At 39.5% G+C, this 27,617-nt stretch overlaps 3 protein-coding genes across 7 annotated transcripts; 1 reads left to right on the top strand and 2 right to left on the bottom strand.

Annotated features, from left to right (window-relative positions):
* Positions 1-312: 312 nt before the first annotated feature.
* nek10 (NIMA-related kinase 10) lies at positions 313-10,713 on the bottom strand. 4 transcript variants are annotated; one of them, XM_026370319.1, is made up of 35 exons: positions 10,125-10,713; positions 9,459-9,561; positions 9,317-9,377; positions 9,059-9,195; positions 8,701-8,796; positions 8,532-8,616; positions 8,345-8,386; positions 8,169-8,247; positions 8,007-8,074; positions 7,667-7,746; positions 7,507-7,593; positions 6,946-7,170; positions 6,341-6,480; positions 5,903-5,964; positions 5,723-5,794; positions 5,571-5,635; positions 5,312-5,414; positions 5,028-5,156; positions 4,807-4,944; positions 4,668-4,713; positions 4,439-4,560; positions 4,256-4,358; positions 4,104-4,179; positions 3,677-3,806; positions 3,508-3,578; positions 3,184-3,391; positions 3,005-3,092; positions 2,650-2,695; positions 2,524-2,561; positions 2,310-2,410; positions 1,952-2,062; positions 1,679-1,787; positions 1,432-1,475; positions 1,248-1,303; positions 314-1,145 (listed from the first exon to the last, which is right to left on the bottom strand). In XM_026370319.1, the coding sequence occupies exons 2-35, from the start codon at positions 9,527-9,529 to the stop codon at positions 1,109-1,111; spliced, it is 3,126 nt and encodes a 1,041-aa protein (XP_026226104.1). In that variant the 5' UTR covers positions 9,530-9,561; positions 10,125-10,713; the 3' UTR covers positions 314-1,108. The 4 variants fall into 4 exon arrangements, with proteins under 4 accessions (XP_026226102.1, XP_026226103.1, XP_026226104.1 ...); XM_026370320.1 differs by having other exon boundaries at positions 1,682-1,787; XM_026370317.1 differs by having other exon boundaries at positions 313-1,145; positions 5,571-5,794.
* Positions 10,714-10,779: 66 nt separating this feature from the next.
* Positions 10,780-26,065, top strand: sept7b (septin 7b). 2 transcript variants are annotated; one of them, XM_026370321.1, is made up of 15 exons: positions 10,781-10,886; positions 11,863-11,864; positions 12,724-12,826; positions 14,450-14,556; positions 15,444-15,544; positions 15,696-15,830; positions 19,309-19,426; positions 20,074-20,166; positions 20,265-20,361; positions 20,668-20,719; positions 20,885-21,013; positions 21,708-21,728; positions 23,217-23,352; positions 24,465-24,607; positions 24,838-26,065. In XM_026370321.1, exons 1-15 carry the CDS (start codon positions 10,847-10,849, stop codon positions 24,875-24,877), a joined length of 1,317 nt encoding a protein of 438 aa, XP_026226106.1. In that variant the 5' UTR covers positions 10,781-10,846; the 3' UTR covers positions 24,878-26,065. The 2 variants fall into 2 exon arrangements, with proteins under 2 accessions (XP_026226107.1, XP_026226106.1); XM_026370322.1 differs by lacking the exon at positions 21,708-21,728 and having other exon boundaries at positions 10,780-10,886.
* On the bottom strand, positions 24,997-27,134 carry LOC113169144 (protachykinin). Its single transcript, XM_026370323.1, has 5 exons — positions 26,909-27,134; positions 26,646-26,748; positions 26,536-26,559; positions 26,399-26,455; positions 24,997-26,327 (listed from the first exon to the last, which is right to left on the bottom strand). The coding sequence occupies exons 1-5, from the start codon at positions 27,005-27,007 to the stop codon at positions 26,290-26,292; spliced, it is 321 nt and encodes a 106-aa protein (XP_026226108.1). The 5' UTR covers positions 27,008-27,134; the 3' UTR covers positions 24,997-26,289.
* Between the last annotated feature and the right edge of the window lie 483 nt (positions 27,135-27,617).

Genomic DNA, 27,617 nt, shown 5'->3' with positions numbered 1-27,617 from the left:
TTTAAATAAGTGTGTTTAGAGATAAAACTCATAAAAAAAGCTAAGTTTAGAGAAAAATAATAGATTTGTTCTTTCCCCACCTGTTAATCATCTCATAATCCCCTGGTTTAACCTGGTGACCTTTATATCTACTGTAGTACAATGACTCATTTATTTTTAATACTATGTTTTTTTCTACTTTTAATGTATTTTTGCATTGTTGCATGACTACTTATTATTTATGTAAAGGATTATTCAACCACCGTGGAATCGGCTCCACGTCAGACCTGCATAGATTATCAAGATCACTCACTTCCTGTTCCTGTGTCACATCATCACAGTACAACTAAACAAGATTTTTATATAAACATGATTCATGTTCAATTAAATGTTTATTTACTGTGATTTTAAAATAGAGCAGTTTATAGTGACAGATCTGTTTTACATCAAAATGCACAAAAAAACATTCACTGTGCCCTTTAAATGAAATGAAAAATAATGTAATATCCATCTCACTGTAAATTACTGACATTAATATTTAGTCCAATACAAGAACAGCAAAAGGTGGTATGTTCAATAAAAATGTAGACCGGGATTCATACCAGCTCTTTGAGAGTAAAGTGAAAGAGGACGTTGTGGCCTGCTGCCACCTGAAACACAGGCTGTGACGTGCAGTCATGCAGCGATGAACTGAAACCGTGAAATCTCTGAGTCTGGTCCTGAGAATTTAAAGTGCTAAACTCAGACAAACCTGAAACAACAGAAATGGAAAGCGGAGACGCAGCACCCCACCTTTAAAAACAAACGTCTCCTCGTGTATGCTAACATTTCCAATGGGTTAGAAAAGATTACATTTTGAACTTAAATAAATATAAATCACATGCATTTACAATATGGTGAACGTACTGTATATGAAATCATCTTTGGAGATTCACACAGTTACAACACATTGTACAGAAGCAGTTCCTGAAGACTGAAGGTGTGTGCTGACATACAGCAGGTTTGTTAAAGTACAAACAAATGTGTGTTTTTGTAGCTTCTGCACCATTTTTATGTTAAGTGCATAAAAAGGATCTTAATAAGATCAATTCAAGTCTTTGTGAAGTCAAATTCTCCAGCTGGTCGACGCTCACTTCTTTTCTTGATCATTTCTTTTTTCTGTGCCCCTAAATATGGAAACAGCATAATTAACTAATGATGAATAATGATGGGTTTTAGGTCTAATGTTTGTCAGGATGGTTCAGTAAAATGTTCCCATCTCAGATCACCTGCTGTGTGCCACTTCATAGTAGCTGTTTTCCTCCAGCAGTTCTTCTATGATGCCCTGAAAGTGAACATTTCCACAGGAAATCACTTCAGCTGCAGCAGACAGACGTTCAATAAGACTCTGAAGTGGAAATTAATGAATTCTCTTTCAAAGTGAGATACAGACATCTCTGAGAAGAAGCTGACCTGCATCTGCTGATAGGTAAGTCCATCTTTGAGAGTCTCACCACCTGAGTAAAGAAAAACGTGGACACTACTCAGTCTGTGCTTCCTCAATGACTACAGCCTGATGACAATCTCGCAAATCACAGTCAAGAATGAACCAGATTACATCAATCATTTCCTCTGAGTCTGTGAGAGAGCAGCTTCCTGCAGCGTTTTGTGCCTCATCTTTTACTGGATTGTCGCGGATAAACTGTGTTAATATACAAACTACCTGTGCTGTCAGCAGTGTGTTGGTCTGCTGTGAAGTGGTGGTTCAGAGGCCACCACTCTGAGCTGGTTAATCCCAAGTCCATCAGCTCTGGAGAGGCCTGGAGGAGCTGCAGATGTAATATATGTCTGATTTTATTCATGGATGCATAGAAACAGGTGATAGCACATCTTACTATGTTTAAAATGACTTTATCACTAATGTATATGTGCTATATAATAAAGAAATATATATAAATAATAATAATATGTGAATTAATCTGACAGTAAAAACCTTGCTTAGCTCCACTTTCAGGTTGTATGGATCGCTGCCGCAGTGGAACAGAGACTTTTTAAACTTTTCAATGATCCGTCGTTTAACGTTATTGTGTGAAGCTGGAGGAAGCTGGAGATAAAAAGACAAAATACAATCAAACAGAAGTTCAGGTTTACATTCACTACTACTATTGTTTACTGCCTAAAACTATGAGGACATCTTGTGTGGAGCTCTCTGCACTTTTGAGCATGTTAGCTACTTAAAGAACACCTCTCCATGATTATTTCTGAGTCATGAAACCTTCTTTACATATAATAGAAACCAGAATCAACACATTTAAACTGAGGTGTGACTGTAGTTTTAAACTGAACTGTACTTGAGTGATGTAAATAATTTTGTGCAGCTGCACAAGAAGCCTCTGGATCGGATCATCAATCTGTCGAAGCTTCTTCTGGGAGACACAGATCCCTGCTGACACTGCGAAAAGAGAAACTCAAACACAGTAACTGGCTGAAGAGAAATAAACTGTTGTGAAATCGACTCATCTTGACAAGAGACTTAAGAAAATTCCTATCAGATTAAAAACATACCTGGTCTTGGCTTCATCTTTGCTGCTGCATAATCCCCACTAACAGGAAAGATAAGTGAATCAGTAGAAGTCAGTAAACTTCGACAATCATCCGCCTCTATTATTAGCTGGTACGTGGTTTACCTACCTAGATAAAATTTGGAGCGGTGTAGCACAGGCACTGGGCTGCTTCCCTTTTAATAAGAACAAAAAAACACGAATGAAACATGAAACATGAAACATGATAAATAAAACAATGTGAACTACTACAAAAATATTAATTATAATTTCTAGTTTTAAAAAACTGTGAAATGATGGTGCCATTAACAAGTTGTCTACATTTCTGAGCGTTCATTTAACCTAAATATGATGATATTCGCCACTGGCAGGAACTAACTGTAGTATTTGTACTGTTAGTTTGGCTAGGACAGTGTGCACCATCATCATCTGAAACATTAGATTTAAATCTTTCTGTATGTGTTAAGTCCTGTGCAGTGAAACACCTTGACTGAGTCTTTGGTATTCATCAGCTGAACTGCAGGCTGCAGAAGAGCATGAAGTGGGATATTCAGTCTTCATAAAGAGTCGTTCCTGAAATAAATGCAACACACGGTTAAAGAAACATGTCAAATATCAAAATGGGATTTGAAACTGTCTTTCTAATTTTAAAAATCTAAATGACCTGAGACGGTTTTGAATTACAGCAGTTCGTTCTGCTTTTGTGCCTTTCTAGGAAGTACTTCTGTGCTCGTTTCCTGTCTCTCTCTGCTCGTCTCTCCAGTGCATTCTGAGACGTGCACATGCCGTCCATCAGCTTCATCATAAGGTCAGAGATCCTGGAGCTGACAGCCACGATGTCTGGGCGCTGGTCTGCATCTGGACTCAAACACCTGACAAAACATCCCACAAAATGTACATAAAACAGAAACACTCAATCAGCTTTTAAAGACATGCTCTCAGCTGCATTCATACATCAAAATTGATGTTTTCAAAATAAAAGCCTCACCATCGGATCATGTCGGTTATTCTCTCTGAGAAAGCTCCAACTTCAACTGGCTCATAGGCGGCTTCGACAATCTACCAGCACATAACATGAAAACAATAACTAAACAGAAAAGAAAGAATCCAGAGAGCCTTTGTAGATATGTCAGTGTGCATGTGTGTGTTTGTGCTACCTTGCTGGCCAGTGACAGCATGTTACTGCTGTAGAACGGCGGCTGTAAAGTGGCCATCTGGTAGAGGATGCAGCCCAAAGCCCAGATGTCAGCTTTCTCTCCATATGGCTCATTCTTCACCACCTCTGGGCTAACACATATTTTTACTTACGAGGGTAAATATCATGTATCCTCTGGCCCCTAACTGCAACGCTAAGCTAGGAGAGTAACCTTTTCAACCCTAAACACAGACTTTGTGGGCCATTAAAGTGAAAGCCAGAGGAAATAAATCCAAAGATCTCTCCTTTCTTAAAGCCCACAACTGAAAGTTAGCTGTGAGCCAATCCAATCTCAAGCCCACATGATGTGACGTGTGAACAGATATTTGTCACCACTGCCTAATTAAAATATCCTGTCCTTATTTTGGACTGAAAAATTATGTTCTTACCAGGAGTAAAGGATGGTGCCGACCACTGACGTTAGTTTGCTGTTCTCCTGCTTCTGTTTAGCAAGGCCAAAGTCAGCTTAAAGGAAAAACATGTCATAATGAGACAACACAGGAAGTCGCATGACCAGAGATGTAAACTGTAACACACTCACTGATGGTGACTTTGTCTTTCTCCCCCAGCATGATGTTGTTCGGTGTGAGGTCGCGATGGACTATCCTCTTCTCCTTATGCAGATACCTCAATGCCAGACACATCTGAGGCAGCATGGAGAAGTTATGGTTAGAGAGAGTACAGTGTAGAGGAGAGGAGGAGGAAGACTGAGCTACGTTGGTACCTGTATAAATAAATTCCATAGTCTGTCTTCAGTGAAGCGCTGCTGCTTCTCTTTCAGAGAGTTCAAATGTTCGGCCAGCGGCACGCCCTCGATCAGCTCCATCACTATGTACAGCTTGTCGCCTATAACGGACAATAGGGATTTTTACCGGTCAAAATTTATTCTATCCCTTTCTTAGTACAGCTGGTTCAGTACAGGCTTGAACTACAGTAAAATTAATTATCCTCACCTTCCACAAATGTCTTGTAATATTTAACAATGTTTGGGTGAGTCATCTAGAGAAGAGGAATCACAGAACAAATAAGGAAACAAAATAGGATCTCAACACAGCATGTTATCAAATTTAATGATTAAAATAAAATGCATGCCTGTTCTTTGATGATTGTGAGCTCGGAGATGATTTTTTCCACATTACTGTCTATGGACTTCTTGTCTTTGCCAAAGGCTGGGTTATGCAGGTTCACCTCCTTCAGAGCCAGGAGGTTCTGGGCACTATGCTTTTGGACCTGTCATTCAGTACATTTATTGTCATCAGTGACTCTATATGTGAACCACCTGAAGCACTCTTACAAGAAGATGTTCCCCGTACCTTAAAGACGCTTCCAAAGGCCCCGGTACCCAGATGATCCAGTATGGAGTAACCACTGATGACTTTAAGGGGGGGTCGGTTCTGGTCCACAGCTTCGATGCTTTCTCTCAGACTGTCTAGTTCCTCTTCCTGCGATATAAAAACACACCATTGTTTTCTACAGTAAAGAATCCTCCCTGTCCATCTACAATGTTTTATTCCTCCCAAAACACAGTAATATTTCTTTTTATTTTAGAGACCAAAGCTGTGCAAACAGACAATCCTTCTACAAGCTGTTTTCTTACAGTGTACAGTGAAACTTTGCTTTGCAGTCCCTCATAGGCTGCGAGGTCTCGCACATAGTGGCCAACATCAATAAACAACTCAAAAAGGTCTGTGGGAAAGAGTCTGAAACGCATAAAAGATTATGTCAAGAACATGTGATGAGATTTCTTTGCAAAACAGATATCCAACAGCTGCTAATTTTAAAAGACTTTATGCACGACATGAACTTAAAGTAATTTTCTTTTCTGAAATAAATGTTTTTATATTGTGCAAGATCACCTCTTAAACAGATGCCTGTTTCTTTCCACACTAAAGAGGAATCGGAGACAGCGAAATGCATAGCACTGCCAACAAGTCAGCAGAGTTAACAGAGTTAAATCATCTTCATAATGTATCATAATGTAATTTAATACATATAATAGTATATGTACCTGCAACTGTGTGACTTTTACTCCAGGATTTTGTGGTAAAATCAGCTTTGCTATTATGTAGACCCCATTTTCCTAAGATAAGAATGCCAACATTAATAATTATGCAGTATTTTATACTGTTTGACTTGTGGTAAAGAGAAATTAAAGTGAACTGAGAAGATATTAGGGACTTTTCTTTACCTGCACAATCTGGTAAACAGATGTGTCGTCCAGACTAAGCTCAGTCAGAGCTGTACAGCAGGCTGAAAAACGTTTGAGAGGGAATAGAATTAGTTTAAAGACTCCTACATTAAACCTAAAGAGCTAGTTGTGTCTCTGGACCTATAGAGAAATAGGGAATTTCCAACCATTTCCTCCATAGTCATACAGTAGATATAAGTCTAGTCTCAATGGTCTCTGTTATCCCTTCAGGAAAAAACTATTAACATTCTCAGCTACTGATAAGGCTCCTGATAAACTTTACTGTGGAGTGGTAAACACCAGTTAGGTTCACTGACCCTTTTTCACCATTTTACATCATTAAAAGACAACATTGTACTGGTTTAATTCTAACTCCAAAGAAACCTTAAAGAAAATACAATATTTTCTTTGAATATTGAATATTGAATATTATCTGACCTGACTGCAAAGCCATAGTGTTGTCCATCTCCTCCTGTGGGCTCAGTGCCTCTCTGATGTGCTCTCTCTGGATGCGACCGGTTGCGTTGGCGCTGGAGAGTATCTCAATGGACGAGCGATCACAGACATACTGCCTGTCACTGTCAAGAGTTATTTGGTACAGTAGGTCAGTTAGTTCTAGTTGTAACCTCCATCAATATCTGGAGGAGATTGTGTTCTCTAGGGAGAACAAGCCAGAAAGTGAATATATAATACAAATACCTTTTTCTTCTTAAAAGAAAACTCACATTGATTTAACTAAGCTAATTTCTGATGCTTCAGTTTTAGCTGACAACAAATTATTTAACCCTAACTCATGCAGTGGTTGCTTCTCATTTCTTAAACAACCATGTCGGAAGACAGCTCCTGTGGTCATGGAAAAGATGTCAAGAGTCATGAGAGATGACATGAATAAAGCAAAGAAAACATCTAAGGAGATTGATGAAACTACTAAAACTGGGTAAAGACCTGTCCAATGGAAGAAGGTCATGTGGTCTAGTCCAGATTTACCCTGTTCCAGAGTGATGGGAGCATCAGGGTAAGAAGAGAAGCATAGTCTCACAAACCTGTTAAGAAGTCGAAGCAGCTGCTGCACCCCACCCCAGCTCCGGATCTCTGTCCTGGTGTCGGGATCCTCACATAGTTGAACCAGGACCCAGGCGATGCTCCACAGCAGCTTCAGGTGCTGGCCATGCAGCAGGCTCAGCAGCACCGGCAGCCCCTCCATCTGCCTCACCTGTTCCCTCACCTGCTGCACTGGAGAGAGGAGCCTCAGCAGCTCTGCACTCATCCTGGAGAGAACAATATGTTTAACCTCTGTATTATGTATGTTATATGACTATTTGGGATGGTTGCAGAGACTTTATTTATTTGTCTGGAACAATGTTAAATAGTTTTGCAACCCTTACAGCCTTTATCTCCAAAACATAAACCAGTAGTTCTTAAATATTGTTTTACAACATTTTACATTTCTTTAAACTTTAATATTTCATGAGTCTAACCCTGCTTACTTCCATGTTCCATGTCATGGCCTATTTTATCAGCACTAATGAATAAATAACTATAACAACTTAGACACATTTTATCTTGTAGACTGACAACACAACAACAAAGAAGCAGTTACAAACCTCTTTGATAGCAGGTCATATTCCTGAAGTATTACTAGTAGGTTCTCCACGATTAGTAGCTTGCCAATCTCCTCCTTGCACTCTGGGCTGAAGGAAAAAAATGCTCACAACAGATTAAATCACAAATATATTTTTTCCATTAAAATAAGTATTTGTTTACCTCTCAGCCAACGTGGTGAGAGCTAGCAGAGCTCCTAGCAGCACACTGCTATCTGTCGTGGAGAGGAGCTTCGCCAGAGTCTAGAAATTGTTAAGTTGGTTTAATTTGTTAGAGTCATATTTTCCCACAAATCACAAAAGTGTTTAAGAATTTAAGAAGCCTAACTAAGTGCCCAGACAATTACTCAACAAGTGACTCGTGATGCATACAATACTATAAAATTCTATTAAATACTTCCTGTTATGGTGCACAGTTTGGCTCAGCCCTGCATATGACGTGTAAACTAACAACATACAGTATAATCACCAATAAACTTATCTTATCACTACTTATCACTTACCCTGTGAGCACCGCTCTCAATCACCCAGACCCTTTGATTTTCAACAGCAGACAGCTTCTGAAACATGTCTGCAGGGCAATTAAAAAAGCCAGGGCTGATAAGGATGTAAACTAGACTCACATTATCAGTGTTGTTCTGTGATATTGTCTTCAGATTACTCACAGGTCATTGTGACCAGCTTCTGTGGAGCAAGTGCCTGTTCACCACAGGATATGTACTTGGAAGTGACAGACTCCATATACTAAAAGAGAAATAAAGCAGGGATGAGGGGATTAGCATATATTTCACAAAGTACAGCCTGTACAGGCATGTAAAAAAAAACCTTGGTGAAAATTTACCCTGGCGAGTAAAGTGGTGCCTTGAAGCTGATGGAGGAGTTTCTAACAGGAAACAGGTAAAAGAGGCAGTTATTGTTTTGACTCATTTGCTGTACTAATGTAATAAATGCGGAAGTATTTATAAAATGTACAATAACAAATCTAAAAGTAACTTGCAGCAAAAAAACTAAACTTTATCCCATTGTACCTGATGTTCTGTGTCTCTGATCAATAATCGTAGGCAGATGAGAACTCTAAGGACCGACTCAGAAGGTGCACAGTCAATCCATTCACTAAAGAAAGAGTAAATGTGGTCACCACCTTAAACTTTGTGTGAAACAAGACAATAAATGCTACAGTATTTCAAGATATTTCACCTGCAGAGTCTGTTTTTGACAAGAGATGCGAGAATGTCAGCGAAGAGTTTATGCAGCGGATGGCTGCTGAAACATCTTTGGTCTTTGTATGTTATGCTGGAAAATTAATGAATCAAACAAGTACAGACTGTATTTGATTGTTTAAAACAACAGCTAATCTCATAATGAATGAGCCATCATCAAAACCACAATGCAAGATCTTCTGTAGTTGTTACATGTTACACAACTACTACTAAAGCTAAAAGGCTTATATAGTAGTCGAATTGTATTGCAATGCTTGGTGTGTGGTCTGTATGTGGTCCCAAGAACTTGTGGAAAGTTTCCAGGCGGATTTTTCACTTAAGATCATAAATTCAACCTGAATTTTTCCAGTTCAGAGGCTTCACTGTTGATGTCTCTCTCACTCCTAGGCCTGACGGTGTCTTTTTGCTGATGCAGGCTTTGTGGTCGACTGGCCCCACTGCTGCTTGCTTTGCTGTGACTCAGCTGTGCCACCTGCAACAGAGGGAGTCTCTTACTGCAATATATACACAAACCTGAAGAAATGTGAGTTGGTGTTGTTGTCATTAAAAATATCCAGACACAAGGCCTCAAAGCAGTGTCACTTGTTGTTAACCTCTTGTCTGGGGATGCTTTTGGCAAGCAGGGCCTGAAGCCTCCTGAGATCGTGAGATGCCCTAGAAAAGAAGCGCATTATGTGTTGTCATATCACATAAATTAATTTGTAATAGCTGTTAAAATGAGGTGACCAAGCTTACTTGCTCTGGATTCCTGTGGATTTCTGGGGCAATTTTTCTCCTGGTCTCACTTTTTTAAATGAGCTGGACATTTTGAGTATTATCCTGTGTTCCCATGAGCAACCTGTGGTTCAACGTAAGCAGAGGTGGACGCAGTCCCCTCATATTTTAATGAGTAAAAGTGTAAAAAAAAGAAATCTGTATATAACAATGTTTTTATACTGCTGAATTGTTGAAATTGTATTAATCTTTTATTTGTTATAATAATGTATGTGTCTAGCTGTGGGTGTCCTGTGTTATACAGAGTGTGTTACTCATCTATGAAAAAACTTTAAATGCAATTAGCTAATTAAAAAGTACAGTATTTCTGCCTGAATTGTAGTATGGCATTAGTATTATGTAGTATTATATAGTATGTATAGTGAGTAGAAATAATGTTACCCCAGTAGCAAATACCCCAAATTTGCCCTTAAGTAGAAAAAGTACTTGAGTAAATGTACTAGCTACTTTCACCAATGGAACAGTGTGTAGTTAAATGAAGGTTTTCTTAACCAGACTTTTAAAAATGCTGTCAAAACAAACAGCTAGCTTAAACTACTTAGTTTGGCTAAAATTAGCAGCTAAACTGAACTGGGCTGGTTTGTCAGGCTAATTTGCGGCATCAAAATGACAAATTAAGTATCTTACCCGTGCTCCAGCATTGTAAGATAGCAATAGATCGTTGTTTTGCGTGGTTAGTGATGTTTATTTATTCATTAAATGTCTTTTCTTGGCGACACAGGCGACATAGCGTTAGTTATTGTTCTGGGCGCAGCAGCCGCCCCCACATTAGCAAATGAGAGGAGCCAATGCTAAAAGTCGCCGCATGTTTAACCAATCCCATTAGAGAGTGTTGGTTACCCTGGTTACAAACGGACGCTCTTCGCATTCCGTCATTTAACACTGGAATGTCTCTCGGCGACTTGGCACACAGAAACGCTCACATACCTGTCCTAAATTAACTGCCACTAAAATTGTAGAATAACGACACATCAGCAAGTAAGTTGTGAACTCCTAATAAATTAACTTATTTAACATGTGCTACGTGAACAAATCAGGCCCTGTCGTGGTTTAGTTAAAGCTTGCCACCATAGTGACTTTATATGGGGTGTAATGAATTTAATAAGTTCCAACAGAAACTTGTTCCACTAAGAAACGCTCTTCTTGCCGAAACCGCGGGTTATCGCGAGAACACATTGGCACTCAAAAGAATTACGCGTTATCGCGAGACCGGTACGTGCCTCCGTTTGGGATTCACGTAGAGTTTACGTCAATCTTTCGGCGTACTCTGCCTGGGCACGGAAGGCGTTACGTGCGTCACAGTGCGTAGCTCAAGCAAAAGCAGCGAGAAGGGGAATGTCGGCTTGTGAATGATCGGTTTTGAGGCGGCAGGGAGCGTCAACGCTATGGGTGAGACTGCTGCAGTCAGCTACTGTCACGACTTATCCATAAAACCGCGTTGTAAATTACAACTGTAGTTAATTGTGTTAACGTTGAGGTTGTTATTTAAACAACGTGGCTTTACCGCTATTTAGCTTGGGTAGTTGTCTGAGCAACCAACGCCCAGTCGTCCGCCTCCACTTGGATAGGTTGCTAGCTAGCTAGTAGCTAGCCTCGTCTTTGCTAGCAGGCTGCATAGCCTAACGGGAGTGTCATTTCCTGTCTTTAGCAAAGTATTCCACTAAACGTTTATATATGTGTTATTTGCTAACATAACAAGCTGCCCCAACAGACAAGTCACGCTTGCATTTGTGTGTTTTTTAAGCTTTGATTTAGGGCACGATTAACAAGCTAACTTAGTGTCGTATGTTGGACTGAACTGTTCATGCTAACTTGTTTGAATCTAGGGGGAAACGACATGCATCGTTACTGCATGAGAGCTGCAGTTGCTTTATATTTCATGTTTTTTGTTAAGGAAATTCAACGTTAATTCACCTCACGTCACGTTATGCAGAGTACAGTCTCTGTAGGTAGCACATAGGTTAATTAATATATTTCCTAAAACGACAAGAACGACCACTTTCTTTCGTTTGGGTATCAAATATGGGGACTGCATTTGTCTGTAATCAATTATTTGATTAAACTGCCATCATTAGACAATCTGGGTTAGGCAATCAAAGCCAAACCTAAAAGATTCTGGTATAATCATGAGGGGTACGGGGCTGCCAACTAATGTGGATTGCAGTGGATTTATTACTTCAGAGTTCATGTTTTGACTTTTAAGCTCCACTCTACGTCACAATTCTCTAACTGAATCAACAAATTAGCTGCTTTTTTTATTGCTTGAGAGCCATTTAATATCTGCACAAGAAAACTGTAGCTTGGTCTTCCACCTCCCACCGCTTCCTTTAGCAAACCTGACATTGCCAGAAAAGGAAACAGACAGCTGTCATTGTAATATTACAGTTCTCAGGTATTTTTTTCAACTTTTTCAGATTTAAGAAAGACCTGTGATGAAAGATTATAGATGAGAGACTGCATCAATCTGCAATAGGATAGCCTATTTGCAAAATCCACTATATAATGATTCACAAACTGAAGCAGTAGGATTCTGCTGAGATTAAACTGTACATCCTGTAGGCAAATCAGCACAATTCATAGCGTCACACAGCAGTCGTGTGGGCTGCTGTTGGTAGGGAGGAGACACTTCGATGTAAGAGGCAGAAATCCTCTCCTAGCCACAGGCGATAAGAAGAAGCTGCAATAGTGAATGAGCTTTGCGTTATGGTGCTGCTGACATTAAAGGAGCAAGTGGAGTGGAATATGAACCACACTGTCCAACTGTCTGTGTTGTTACAGTAGGTCAGATCATGAATCATTTTGCCCCAGGGTTCACAGCTTGGGAAACTGATGCTGCAGACAAAATGCTTTGTTTCTCTGATGTCCCGAGATTGATTCTCTGTTTCTGTTGTTTTTGTGCTTTCTCCCTTTTCTGTGTAACCCTGAAATGTTGGCTCTGGTTCCTCTTGCACACTTGGACCACATCACATTATTCTACACTAAACAGCTGTAAGTAGAGAAATGATCTTTATGCTCTAAGTAACTTGAACAGTTTTCAGATCTGCAGAACTTTATTTGATTTTAGTCAAGATACTTGAAATGACTCGTGTCATGCTTAATTATGGTTAAAATGTATGTCATATGCATCCATTTTATATAATAACTTCTTCCAAGTTATATATTCTTTGATGAAAGGAATATGTTTATGCTCATGGTGTTAACATTCGCATGTTTTATTGTTTTACAGCAACAAAAGAATCTGGAAGGATATGTTGGCTTTGCAAGCCTCCCCAATCAAGTGTACAGAAAGTCTGTCAAGAGGGGCTTCGAGTTCACCCTGATGGTTGTGGGTAAGACCACATGCTACCCATCCCTGTGTTTGCGCTTGTTTTATTTAAATCATTTCATTGTTGTCATTGCAGTTGGCATTTTGCAGTTGTTCATTGTGGTTTCTTGTAGAAAGAGTGTGTGTGTGCGTGTGCGTGTGCGCGTGCGCAGTCATATTTATACACAAGGGACATACCCCCAGCTTTGTAGTGTTGAGTCACAGAAGAGGGCAACCACTGCATCGCTGTTATTTGGATTAATCTTGATGTCAGGTCCTTGACACTGTCTCCCTCAACAGAAACATTTCACAAATGTAGACATTCTTTTAAAATGCTTGGATGTGGTGGTTGACACGGGGCCAAGATCCTCCTCGGCTGATCAGTCTCTGTTTGGAGGGAAAATGCTGCCTCGGGTCAAAATCATTTCCTGTGGTGGGACTAACAGAATTTGTACCCAGCATGTCTCTAAGAATGGTGCATCTCCCGTTGCATTTACACCACTCACATTCTTATTAAAGCCAATCAATATTCAACACCACTTACTTTATAACATCCTTGTAGCACAGTTACTTGGGTTTTGTTTGCTTCTGTCCTTTTGCTCTATGAAAGCTGCTGGATTGGAATCAAGTGGTTCTCTTGGGGCTCTGAATGCTTCAAAGTGTTTGTGACAAACAGCTTCATTTTGGGAATAATTGCAGCAAAGATTAAAAATGGCTTTGTATCTAGAAACAAGGAAAGTAGAAGAGGTCCTCTGGGCTTATTGGTTGTTAAATGCCTGCCATTGTTTTTATGATTTTATGATATTATTTCATGCATACACACACACACAGACACACACAATATTCAGCTTTTCTTGGCTCCAATAAGCTGCGAGCCCACATGTCCCTGCTGTGCAATGCAATGCGTCAACAGTGTGGTGTAAAAGAGGAAAGGAGGATGAAAAATTGAGGAAGGGAAGGAGAGAGATGGGACTGGTATTACCACCACTGACTATCACGTCTGTCCATGTCTCATGAAGCACATGACCCAACAACCTGTTCACTTCACACATTGCAGAGCAGCTCTTTTCACAGGCCTGTCAGCGCTTCATATTGCAATAAATATAACAAGCTCATACCTATACTACATAGGTACATGCCATACACAAAATACATAACAAACAAATACTACAGGACAAGCTCCACACATTACCCTTTGACTGTAGCTCTGGCATAAAGAGTGGCTCGTTAAATATTGACTTGTGGCCATGAGCCGAAGCAGGCAGTGCCAGTGGTCATTTCCACTAATGATCCTTTTCATTGGGAGCTTGGAAACTGTGCACACAATAGCCAACCCAAGCTTGAGAAAGCCTCGCAGACCACACACTCAGTCAGCTTCACATAACAAGAGCCATTGTCTATGTTGTTTCCGTAGCTTTCTAACTGTTAACGCAAATAGATAAATGTCCTGGACAAATGTCAGTCTCAACCCCATCTAGACACATGCCCTTTGATTGCCTTTAAGATGTCAGGAGTGTTCATTGTGGAGATATAATGCATGGGATTGAACTTTTGTGATGGACGATTTTAGGGTTTAACTTTCTGCACAATAAAGTCACATTGTTCCAGAAATACTGATTTGTCCTCTTTTGTTTTAACTCTGTTTCAGGTGAATCCGGTTTGGGCAAATCCACTTTGATCAACTCTCTGTTCCTAACAGACTTGTATTCAGGAGAATATCCTGGACCTTCACATCGAATCAAAAAGACTGTACAGGTGTGTTTAGGCAAATCAGTATTATCTTTGAGCTATGAAAGTATGCTTGAATTGTAAATCTGCTGGACAATAAAACAACATTTTTAAATATACTGCACTAAGCTGGATGGCACAGTTGCAAGCGACAACCACAGTGCAAAATCATGTGGATTCTATAACCTGCTAACAGCTTTGACCAAAAACAACATTTTAGTATTTAATTTGAATGTGTAGCCAGAGCTGCACCTGTGGTCTGTCACAATACAATATAAGATAAGGTGAAGATGCACAGAAAATAGTTACCTATGATTTTTCACATTAGCAAGCAAAGAATATTGTAAGAACAGGATTATGGGATTGGCTTTATAAGAAACAGATCTGTTATGACTTTGTTGAAATAAATACAACTGTGTTAGCAGCTGACTATTTGAAAGAACAATTATGTTTACAACATTGTGACAAGTTTTCAAGACATTTTTGAAATTCTCTTCTTTCTCATCATTGTTTAAACAAGTCAGACTCGTTGTTACTGCTCTAAATATGCTTCAGTTCAAGATCTAAGAGTCAGAAACCTTCATAAATTTCAAAGAGAAACTGTTCACCTTCGTCTTCCTTAATTACACAACGTCGTTTGAATCTTGAGGCCCTCAGCTGTCTTGCTCTGGATTGACAGTATTACTATCCCCAGATGCTTTTCTCCACATAGTTTGGTAATAGCGCAGTATGAGACGACGTGTTGCTACAGGCTGCTAGCTTCAAGTGCTTTCTATGTGAAATATGTGATCTGTGATGATAATGATTTTACACTCGTGTTTTCCTTTTTATTATTACCTGTGGTTTGGTTTCAAAGGCACAGTTTGTGGCAAAAGTAAACACATTGTGCCTTTCATTTTTTTCCCTTGTGTCAGGTGGAGCAGTCTAAAGTTTTAATAAAGGAAGGTGGCGTCCAGCTGCTGCTCACAATAGTCGACACCCCAGGGTTCGGAGATGCCGTAGATAACAGCAACTGGTAAGGATCACCACGGCTGCAGCTGAGCGCAGATAATATTTCTTAATTTTTAATCCTTTAAAATGTCTTGGCTAACATTTCCAATTCAAGGGTTCCTTCTGGGTAATCCTGGGGATTCATATTAATGGTACCTGTAAATTGTATTCTGCAGCTGGCAGCCAATCATCGACCACATAGACAGCAAGTTTGAAGACTACCTGAACTCAGAATCACGGGTGAATAGAAGACAGATGCCTGACAGTCGAATCCACTGCTGCCTGTACTTCATCGCTCCTTCTGGACACGGGTGAGTCTAGCAGACAAATTCAAAGCGTTTATTGTCATATGCACAGTGAGGAAAGATGCTTCCCTGTACAATGAATTTCTTCGTTTGCTGTCTACAATGAATGCCAGAGATATATAAATACAAATATACAAGCATTCTAAAAGATATGAACTGGTTAATTAGTAAAAATAGAAGTATATGGACTATGCACATGTGCAAGGTAAACATGGAATTATGACTTATAGTGCAAAACAGCAGATACAGTAAAGAGCATTAACATTAACAAAATGTGCAATGACTGCTCTGTGGGATGGATGACTCTAGCTGAGGGGGAAAAAGGAGTTCCTCAGTCTGGAAGTCCTGCATCTCACACTCTCTTGTTCTTTCGACCTGAGGTGGGGTAGTGGGTGGGGTTCTTGAGGATGGAGACAGCTCTCCTGTGTACTCTGCAATGGTAGATAGTCTGCAGTGAGGTCCTGCTGATTTTCTCTGCATTCTTCACCACTCTCTTGCAGTCCATCACAGTAGTACAGCTGTACCACACGGTGATGTAGCTGGTAAATATGCTCTCAACAGTATAGCTGTAGAAGTTGCAGAGGCTCTTAGATGACATGCCAAACTTCCTCAGTCTTCTAAGGACGTACAGCCACTGTTGTGCTTACTTAACCAGCTAGGTGGTGTCTAAGTGAGGTCCTCATTTATATGAACCCCCAGGTATTTGAAGTTGCGCACTCTCTCCACTTCAAGCTCCCAAAAGAGTGGCTGATGAGTTCTTCTCTACTTTCTCTTTTCCATAATCATCCTTCGTCTTGTCCGTGTTGAGGGTGAGTTTGTTGTCCTCACACCCCGAAGACAGCTCCATCCACAAAAACATACAAATCCCCTTTTAGAGGGCAAATTCACACTCTGAAATGTGACTCTGTATTTTAACACAATGAAAGGCATGGAAGTAGCACCCAAGGAATAGGTTGGAAGGAAAAGGGTGAACAGTGGGAGGAAATGAGTAGAAAATAGTGTAAGGAGGGAAATGAGAGGCCAGCAGATCCCCAAAGGTCAGAGATTGACAGCTAACTAGTGAACCCACAGTTGTTTCTGGCCAAAACATGAATCTGTGGTCATACTCTACAGCTCCTGAGTGGGTGTTTGCATGTTGTCTTATTCCATCTAGCTACTCCCCCAGGCCATTGCTGTAGACAACACGAGTGTGAGTCAGCTTATCTTGCAAAATAAGGGTTAAAACTTGAGACTCACTAAAGGGAAAAAAGGGGGTGGAGTGTGCAATACAGATTAAGACTCTGGCAGACTGCCCAGCAGATGATACTGATTGCCAAATGTTTCATAAACAGATGATTGTGTGGAATTTTAATTGTAATGTTTGTTATTCTCAAGCCACCAGATGTTCTATAGTTAGCTGACAGTTCGAACGTGCACATCTTTTCTTTCTTTGAGAACGTGTACGTGTCTTGTGTGATGCACAGTTCATTCAAAGAGCACAACGTGTGGGAGTAGTGAAAGTGAAAAATGGCACTGCAGTTATTTCCTGCTCTCAAACAAAGCTGGTATTCTGTCTGTAACTCATTTAAATGCGTTTATGGGTGTAAAGTCAAGCTAATAAGGAAGGAAATATTACTGTTTGATTTTGCAGAGCTAGATCATGTTTGTGCTTTGAATTTGTGTATGTGCAGATGTCCACTGTGTGTTCACATGGCTTCACAGTCGCTGGTCGTGACTTACTGTAAACAACGAAGAAGCCTCTGTCCTCCCTTCTTCCTCGTGCTTTTTTCCTCTTCAGTCTATCTCCTCCTCTGTGAGACATTGTGTTTGTACAATCCTGTCTTCTGTACCCACACCAAGCGCTACTTTAGCCTTGAGGATGGGCTGCATATGTCCTCACAAAAACACACACACAGACACAAACAGAGCATCCCCTCATAACAGCAGCTGACTGCTCTTGCAAGGCAGCACAGTGACCTCCAACACTGACACACAATCTGGATACTGAACTGCCAGATAAACTCTGGTTAACTGGTTTCTTAAAGGTTTGAGGAGGCTCACTTAGAAAAAAAACCCACATCAGTCTCTGCGAAATCATAAAACATGGGTCCTCTCAGCATTGTGGTTAAAACCAGTTATGAGCATTAGTAAGTACGTTTATTCTCAGTGTGAAACCACATGGTCTGTCTTTATACTGACAAAACAAGAGATTAGACGGTTACGGAAAAAGAAGCTGAAGCAAAAATGCATTTCCAGACAACTTTATAGATTATTTTACTTCTTATTTACAGTAATGTACAAATAAACAAAATGAAGCACAGTATAGCAAGTAGTACACTTATGCATGACACTGATGCATGTATAAATATAATGCATACATGCTCATTGATATTAGCAATATTATGTTTTATATTGTTTGCATTGGTGTTTGTGTCACATTTTCTCCCTCACTATAAATATTACCCTATTTTTTAAGACATTTTGCTAAATATGCTTGTTTGGTGGTGACATACATTTTTTCTCTATAAAGAGATTAGTCTTTGGCCAAGTTTTATAGATGTTGAGTCACACAAAAGTTGATTTATTTGAGTTCTCTGCATTTCAACTTGTGTAGGGGAAACTCCAGAACTTAAGGGATTCTTTGAAGTAGTGAATGCATAATCTATTAGGGCCTGTTGACTTATATATATTCACATTCAGCAATGTTGCAGTAGTTAGTCTATTCATTTTTCCATTACTAATATTGTTTATGTGAATGTGTAGTAGTACAAAGTGCTTGCAGATATGAAGATGACTGCTCAATACACCAGCTGTCAATATATCTAAGATAATATATCTTATATCTATATTGTTTAGCTTCTTATAAAGGTTTATCGTACCCAGTGTAAATGAAACTGGTCAGCTTCAGTCTTCACTGCATTATTTTAATAAATTCAATGGAAAGTCAGTGAAGAAACCTTTTACTGTTGCTTTTCTCTCAGCAAGTCTGTCAGGTGTTGCAGTTTGGTTGCATCTACAGAGATAAGTGTGTCTCTGTAGCACTGTGCTGAACGCTGACCCGCATAGCTGTTGGCAACGTGACAAACATGCATCCCACTCTAACCACTAAAAACAACAAATTCTGCTTCTGAGCACATTTCGCCTTGGAGGAATTATTTCCACTACGCCACAAGTAAATCAGATGAAGCTGAGGTTATATTTTGTAAGAAAATACAAAGTGAAATTAAAAACTGTTAGTCAGTTATTGTGTTAGCCCAAATGTTAGTCATTTGGCTTCAAACAGCCAAGAATAGCTGCACATTTTCACAACTACGAGGTCATATTCTTTATAAACATCAGGCAGGCGTCAAAAGTGTTTTTCCATATTTAGTTTAGTTACATTAATTCTAATGTCAACAGTTAATCAGCTTTTTTGAACTTAAATCCTAAGTATCAAGTACAGACTAAATCAGTATCACTCAACAGTATGAATTCCCTATGAAGCTTTATCTGTGTCTCTTTCCAGGCTGAAGCCTTTGGACATCGAGTTTATGAAACGGTTACATGAGAAAGTTAATGTCATCCCAATGATTGCCAAAGCAGACACCCTCACCCCAGAGGAATGCCAACAGTTCAAGAAGCAGGTCAGTGATTTCTGCAGATGCATACTACTGCACACTCAAAACTCACAATCTAAGTGACTGTGGTCATCGATATGTTTGCACCTCTGTGCACCTTAACCTAGAAGTAAAGAACTTTCACTTTGTTATTTTTACAGTGATCATCAACTTGTATTCTACCAGATAGAAGATTTTTATAAAGTATGCATATGTTGGTACAGATTAATCACTTAAACCTATTCATATTAAGTTTGTTTTGAGATTAGAAATGTCTAGTACAGGATGTATGAAGGTAATACATTAACACTAGATATGGAAAAGAGAATGAAAACAGATTTTTAACTTAAAATATATCAAAACTGAGAAAAGACATCATGTAGAATCTAGTGTGACATTGTCTGAAGTAGATTTTACTGAAGCAGTGAAGACTCTGACAGTGTCAGCTTGATGGCTGTGACCCTCAACACCAAATCAGCATTTTGTTTGGAGAACGTCTCCAACCAACCATATGTTCCATTTTGTCTTCCATATGCTGTTTGTACTGAAAATATTATGAAATTCAATAGTTTATCTTGAGTCACATGAGGTTAAAGCAGCCCGTGTTCTGTTTAGTCATTTCCTGTTAGCTGCTTTACCAGGAGCTGCTAAAAGATCTTCTCTTTTCCTGCTAGATCATGCGGGAAATTCAGGAACACAAAATCAAGATCTACGAGTTCCCAGAGACAGACGATGAAGAAGAGAACAGGCTGGTGAAGAAAATCAAGGTACTGTACGCCACCATTCCCATACAGTGAGCTAGGTATTATAGGTTTAGCAAAAACACGTGTTTACTCATTGATTACCCCATGTGCTGTTTTGCTAGGACCAGTTGCCTCTGGCTGTTGTAGGAAGCAACACCATCATTGAGGTGAACGGCAAGAAGGTCAGAGGGAGACAATACCCCTGGGGGGTTGCAGAAGGTATGAACATTGGGTGAAACATCTCCAGAGGGGAAAATGGTTAAATTATTCAGAAGAGGTAAACAGAGTGTAGAGATGCATCTGAAGAGACTAAAGAGATTTATGATTTATGACTGAGAGAGAGAACAAGAATGTGTAATGAATGAGTGATCAGTCATGAAAGAAACCTGTCTCAGCATCATGACAACAAACTGCCCCTGGAAGATGTTCAGTGCATCAAATCTGAGATTTGAGTCGGTTTCAGCTAAGGCTACCTGATTTTTATTCTGATATTGTTCTTTTTTTCTGTTTTTTTCTGTTTTGCAGTTGAAAACAGTGACCACTGCGACTTCACCATCCTCAGGGATATGCTCATCAGGTATTGAAAATACAAAGCACAAGGGAACATGTTGAAACAAAGCATTGTTGTTTCTGTGGTGTGTCCTTTTTGTACTTTCACTGTTACGCTTGTACCTGGAAGAGCAATTGAAGCATTAGTCAGGAAACAGTATAAATATTTAGAGTACTTGTCGTCCTTCCCCAGAACTCACATGCAGGACCTGAAAGACGTGACAAACAATGTCCACTATGAAAACTACCGCAGCAGGAAGCTGGCCGCTGTCACCTACAACGGAGTAGACAACAACAGGGCTAAAGGCCAGCTGTCCACCAAGTAAGTCCCAGACAAGTGCAAGCTTGCTTTTGTTTGATAGAATACTCTGTAGTCCCTACAGCCCATTACATAGTTCTACACCTATTTAGACACAGTATCTGCTGAATGGAATCAGTTTTTATTTATGCAGATGTTGCAGGATTGTTTAAGAATAAAGTGTTATTCTCATTTCATGTTGTAGTTTTATGTTGTATTATAGACTTTATATTGGCCACATTGTGATATGTAATTGTAATTTGACCTGTAGAAAATGTTGTTACATTATGTATATACGTCCTAATTCATTCATGTATTTAGGTTCCAGCTAAATGGAAAAGGCAACGCTTGAGGAGTTTGATTATTTATTTCATTTGTCCTGTTTGTGATGCCTAAAATCACCCAATCATTCTGCATTTTAACTACTTTGCATAAAACCATGCCACTGATTTTCACTTTTTAATTCAGAGCACCAAGCTGCTTTCTGATTGACGTAGACACAAGCAAGTGGCTAACTCACTAAACTACAGTTGTAACTCTGCTGGATCTACAGATCTCACGTCGCTAAACTTTCTTTTTTCATTTGCACTAAAAAAGCATTTTGAATCACAGAATACATCTAATTGCTGTATTTTAGTGCATGACCTCATCATTGCATGCTGTGTGTGTCTGTGCGTGTGTGTTCGTGTGTTTGGTTGTTTGTGTTTTTGTTTTTTAGAAGTGACACAGTTGAAGGAATGTAAGTGGTCTTTTTGTTTTTACATATATTTTTCAGCCCCCTTGTTTACGACGTTTCTCCTTCATCCTTTCTCTGTTCAAACTCGTTGCCTGCGTTTGGATTTCCCCACAGACTTCCCTCTGTCACATGTTTCCGGGAACAGAGGGATGAAAACTATAAATCAAATCCAGTTTGACAGCTGTGAATGTCAAGCTTTCACTCTCACATGCTTTGCTGCTTCCACCTGTTGCTGCTGCTTCCTCTAAAACAGAGACCTGTGCATGAGATATTTAGACTGGTTATCAGTATTTATTACTGATAGAGGGCAACACTCTGAAATTTCATTTGAGAAAAACGTGCCTGGCTTTGCAGCATTACACCTAATTGTTCATGTTCTAGTGCAGTGTCACTGTCCTGAGGCATTAGTGTATTATTGGATTGGCATCCATACATTATATAAGGCAACAGAACGCTAGGTTATTGCTGTTACACTAAAACTTGATATGAAAGGTTTTAATGTGAGACCTGTGAATGACTTTAGCTTCTGGAGGAAATTCTGAATTTGCATAACACAAACCATAATTTAAGGTGTTAATAGAGCCGGTATTGTTAGTGATAACCTAAAAACTGCATCTGTCACTGCACAAACAAATATGCAACGAGCCAGGATCAGATGATACTTTACAAGCTTTGCTCCTCACCACATATTTCATGATTGGTCTCTGTACACTACAATAAAAAATCCTGAAGAGCTTTACTAATATTTCACCCACCACCTGTACTAACAGCCAGTGTGGACAGATTCCCTGCTTTAGATATTGGGTGCTCTTATGATTCCCAGAAATGTTTCATGGTTGGTTGGACCTGTTAAAGCCTTGTCACATCCTGTCATTCCTAAACTTTACCTCTTGGTCTGTTCTTCCTGTGGACTTCCTCTACCCCAACATTTTGTACTTCTTTGGGAAGTGGGGGATAATGTTTGAGATGAATAGAGTTCTGCAGGAATCTGATTTTAAGTCTTTGTGGCAGCTCTGGTGGAGAAAAAGTTGCATATTTTACTTTCACCAGTTAAGTCAGCCAATGTAAATAAACTAGAATCCATCTGGCAAGCTTTCAGGTTTTTGACCCTGAGCAGCACAGTGTTCCACTCTTAAAAGCCAGAATGCAGCTTTTTCTTGTCCAGTCCTCCTCTGACTCCTTCCTCTAGATCATCTTTTACTTAATCTGTGAAGTGTTTGAGTTTGCATGCAAACACTTTTAAGAGAAGGTTTTGAAAGAGATGTAAGTTTGCAGGGTTAAAGTACTTTGTTTAAAAAGTAAATTTGGTAAATCCAGTTTTTAATCTTCTCATACTGGAGTTAAGACGGAAATGTTAGTTACCATGACAATGCCAGTAACGGATAACATGACTGTGAAGGATCTTATCTTCTTGCTGGTGAGTAGGCAGGTGTGCATGTGTAGTGCTGCTCTAAATCTGTGTGCGTGTGTGTGTGCACGCTCCCTGTGCAGGAGTCCTCTGGCCCAGATGGAGGAGGAGAGACGAGAGCACGTGGCTAAGATGAAGAAGATGGAGATGGAAATGGAGCAGGTGTTTGAAATGAAAGTCAAGGAAAAAGTGCAGAAGCTCAAAGACTCTGAAGCAGAGGTAAAACACATGCACCCACACATTTCCACATACACCTGGGTTAATGATTACTGCAGAATGCAGAACTTACTCATCTTTGTCTGGGTCCCTTCCTTCCTCTTGTGCTGACTTGTTTCAGTGGTTACAAGCGTGAGAGAGCTGTGAGAGCACATTGTTGATTTGTGTGAATGTTTTTCTGTTTGAGGGTTCTTTCTATTTTACCTGAATGTTTTAGTCATTTCCTCATTGACACCAGATGTTTAAAGAAGGATTTTATTAACATGTACATATAGGAACACAGAGCAATGAACAGTATTTATGTACTATATTTAGATTATTTTACAAAATGAACTTGTATTACAGCTTAAAGTATGTTCAAATTAGAAAAACACTGAATTGAAATGAGTTTACTAGTCAACAAATTGTGCAACAAGGACAACGCTGCTTTAAATTTGTTTGTACTTTAAATATTGTCCAGATATGCTTTCTACTGCTGATGTGAGAGATGATAGTATTAAACAAAATGTTACATAGAGTACGTGTGAATGCAGTACTGAGTCAGCTGTTTGTTTGGTTTCCCAACAAAATATAGACGTATGAATAACTCCACATTGTAACACTGCTGTGTTGCAACAAAATATTTGTAGTGCATGGGAAATATAACATTCTGCATGTTGTGCCACTGAAAATTAAATGAACACAAAAGCCAGTAAAGTATTAAGTTAATAAAACTACATATAATAATATATATACAATAAATTTTTTTCTGACACCAAACCATTAAATTAGCTGTTGAGCTCCAACATATCACAGCACAAAGAGACTCACTTGTTTCATTTTGAGTTATCTATGCATCACTTCACATTCAGTATAACTGAAGAGGGAACAAGAGTCGATGTCCTACTTCACTTATTGCACCTAAAATGTGGAAGATTTAATTTTTACATTTTTTCAAAATAAAGCATTTTACAAAACTAATCAGACAGAACAGTCTAATTGAAAATACATTTTTACTCACTTAAAATTAGGTGTACAAGATCATTTCTGCAGAAAGTGACGCAGCCTGAATCTGACTGTATGTGCTGTGTTCAGTATAAAGCAGTGACGTCCTCCTCTGTCCTGTGTCTCTGTAGCTTCAGCGACGTCATGAGCAGATGAAGAAGAACCTGGAGGCTCAGCACAAGGAGCTGGAGGAGAAGAGGCGTGTGTTTGAGGAGGAGAGAGCAAACTGGGAGACCCAGCAGCGCCTGGAGCAGCAGAAACTGGAGGCCTCCAGGTAGAGCTCACTCAGGTTTACGTTGTCACATACTGTGAGGTTGACTGTCGATTCAAGTGGTGGGTAAATGGTGGACAGTGCTGAGTGTAGATCGATTTTTATCCATTTAAAATGAAACCTACACATCGAACTGGTCTTAGTATAAAGTGAACAATGTATTGATTAAATCTACAAGTAGATGTTCCTGAGGTAAAGTTACTGATTTTGTGTTCGTCTTTTCTTGTCTGCAGGACTCTGGAGAAAAACAAAAAGAAAGGCAAGATCTTTTAAAGACAGACGGCAGGACCACCCCAACTCGAGTTATTTTTGTTTGCCAACGTTGCCGGTCAGGGCACAAGTGTGTGTCACTGACGTCACCCGGTTGTCCTCCTCCTCTTCTCTCTCCCTCCTCTTCCTCCTCTTCTCTCCCTGTCCTGTCTGCCAGCACAGCTGTGCTCCTGCTCCCAGCCACTAGAGCAGGTGCTGGGGGTATTTTTTTGTGGCGTGTGAGGGGGTGAATGGGGTCTGCATGTAGGATCAGAACCACCGCAACAGAGCCCCCTCTCTGCCTCGGGACTCATCATCTTTATCATCAAAGAATGTGTTTACCTTAACATCAAACAATAACCCCATTTTAGAAATGCCAACCCATATTATTTTAATTATTATTATTATTATTGTTGTTGTTGTTATTATAACTGAATACTGTCCCTGCCCCACCTGCTGCTCTCATTTCCTTCCTACGGTTGCTTTTAAATGACTGATGTGTACATTTTTATGGAGAGCACAGTGGAAAAAAAGTACCTGTGAGTCACGTCTGACTGTTGTACAATCAAGTTCTGGTGAATTTTATTTGTTTACAGGAAAAGTAACAGTATATGAACATTAACCTGATCTTCTGTTGAGTATTAAAGGAAGAAGAGGACAAGGCATTAACTAACCTTTTTGTTCTGAGTGTACCCTCGAAACCTTTAACCCCCCCTCCTGTCAGTGCAACAGCCTGAAATGAAAAGTGTCAATAGAAAAACCTGAAACTAAGAAAATCAATAATGAGCCTTGGGCCTTTTTTTATAGATTTAAAATATGCTTAAAGATTCTTTTCTTTTGGTAAATGTAATGCTTTCTTTTCCCTCTGTGTTTAGCTCTCTCCACTAGCCTTGGACCACCATTTATAATGTGTTATATTTCACTTTAGTTTATTTTTATATATACCGAGCCGCGGGAGTAATAACTCCTTTTGTATGTTTAGAAACTTCTCGACAGCAGCGTCCGCTGTTAAAATACAAAATAACTTCACATGAAACGGTGACCCCGGACGCATTTCAAGAAAACATTTCAGTCACTCTATGGAAATGATCAGTGGGCAATAAAGAGTCAACACCGCGGTTTGCTTTGGCTATGTACTCCATCTCCGTATTTTTAAATTTATTTTTCATTTGTATTGTACAAAGTCACTTAATAAACCTGTGATGATATGGAGCAGTGAGATGGGTTTATTATGAGATGATGGTCACATGTTGTACACAGATGCTTTAAATACTAGCGTTGAATTCGTTTCAGCGGTCACCACCATGGTTGGCCACTAGATGACGTCCTTTGCCATGAAATGCAGTCATCAATCATTTTTATGAAACAATGACACAATGACAAAAAACAGTAAAACTTAATAAAATACAAAACAAAGAAAAGAGACGTCGTTTTCCTCAGTAAGCTTCAGTTCTGTGTAAAGCTCCCAGAGCTCCTGCAGGGATGAGATCAGCTGTTACTAGGCAGATTTCCACTTATTCTATGAAACAGCTGAACAAGTCATACCTTGATCCTCAAAGCTCCTTTTACCCATCAGACCCACAAAGGTTTGAAATTTATGACCTAGAAATGAAAACATTTGTTAAATTCTCAACATAATACCGTGTATATAAAGATAATGTATAATATTATAAAGGACTTACGTTTACGCGCTCTCTGCGTTTTTGCTGTTTGGGAGAAATGAATAAATTTCTAATGAGCTCTGAACAAAGCAGACTTAAATATTAAAAACTCTATTTATTATATGTATTACCAGAGTTTTTCTTCCCCATTAGTCCGAGAGACTGGCGTGGTCCTGGTTTCCTGGTCATTCTCACTAATATGTCTTGAATGATTTCAGAGTTTGGCCACATGTTCTTGAGTGAAACAGAAAGGAGCCAAACACAGAGAATAAAGGGAACATCTATCATTGTATATGAAATATAATGTAACAGAAACTGAGAAAGACTTCAGCAAAGAGAGTCTAAACACCAGCTCAACTCAATTATCAGTTCAGAATAAGTTTGATGGTCTCACCTCCTCGCTCGCTTCTCTCCACTTGTCAACATCCATCTCTTGACAGAAAACATTTCCCAGAATCAGCGCAAGTAGTAGAACACATTTAATTATCTCCATCACTGGAAACAGTGCGTAATTTCACCCAAATGCCTCTGTAGAAGATATAAAACCTGGCTCCTCTTATCTTTGATTGCAGCTGATAATAAGTCTCTCCCTCTCTGCTGGATTACGACGCAGCGCGTCTCCCCTGACGATGCTCCATTTGCGCCACGGGGGTCGTTAACGCTCCTTTTGCGCACACCGCGTTTTTACGCACAACTGGACTGGATGGTGTGGGTCGATGCTTGTCTCCTGCAATTATTCTGTGAGTCACAGGGCTTCGTTTTGACATGAGTTATAAGTAGTGTTGTGTGGCTGCATACAACAAAAGATCACACTGGACCTCGAGTTTCTGAAATACTTGAAGAGCTGGGTCAGAATGTTCTGCGATGTGGAAGGAAGTTAGACATGCAACAGACAAAATGACCTCCAAAACAGTGTTGTTACACCAGTCCTAATGCATTTATTAGTAGTAGTACAGGTCCTTCAGTGAAACTAGTAATACCACCTTGTACCTGTGTTGCTATACAGGTAACAGTAAAGAAAGGTTGTCATTTATTTTATGACTCATATAAATGTAGGTATAATATTAATAATACAACAATAAGGATGATGATAACAGTGTCCT

This window comes from Anabas testudineus, chromosome 16 (assembly GCF_900324465.2).
Source record: "Anabas testudineus chromosome 16, fAnaTes1.2, whole genome shotgun sequence".
In the NCBI taxonomy this organism is placed as follows: Eukaryota; Metazoa; Chordata; class Actinopteri; order Anabantiformes; family Anabantidae; genus Anabas; species Anabas testudineus.
Note: the sequence above shows the minus strand (reverse complement) of the source record. Positions and strands in the feature narration are given on the sequence as shown.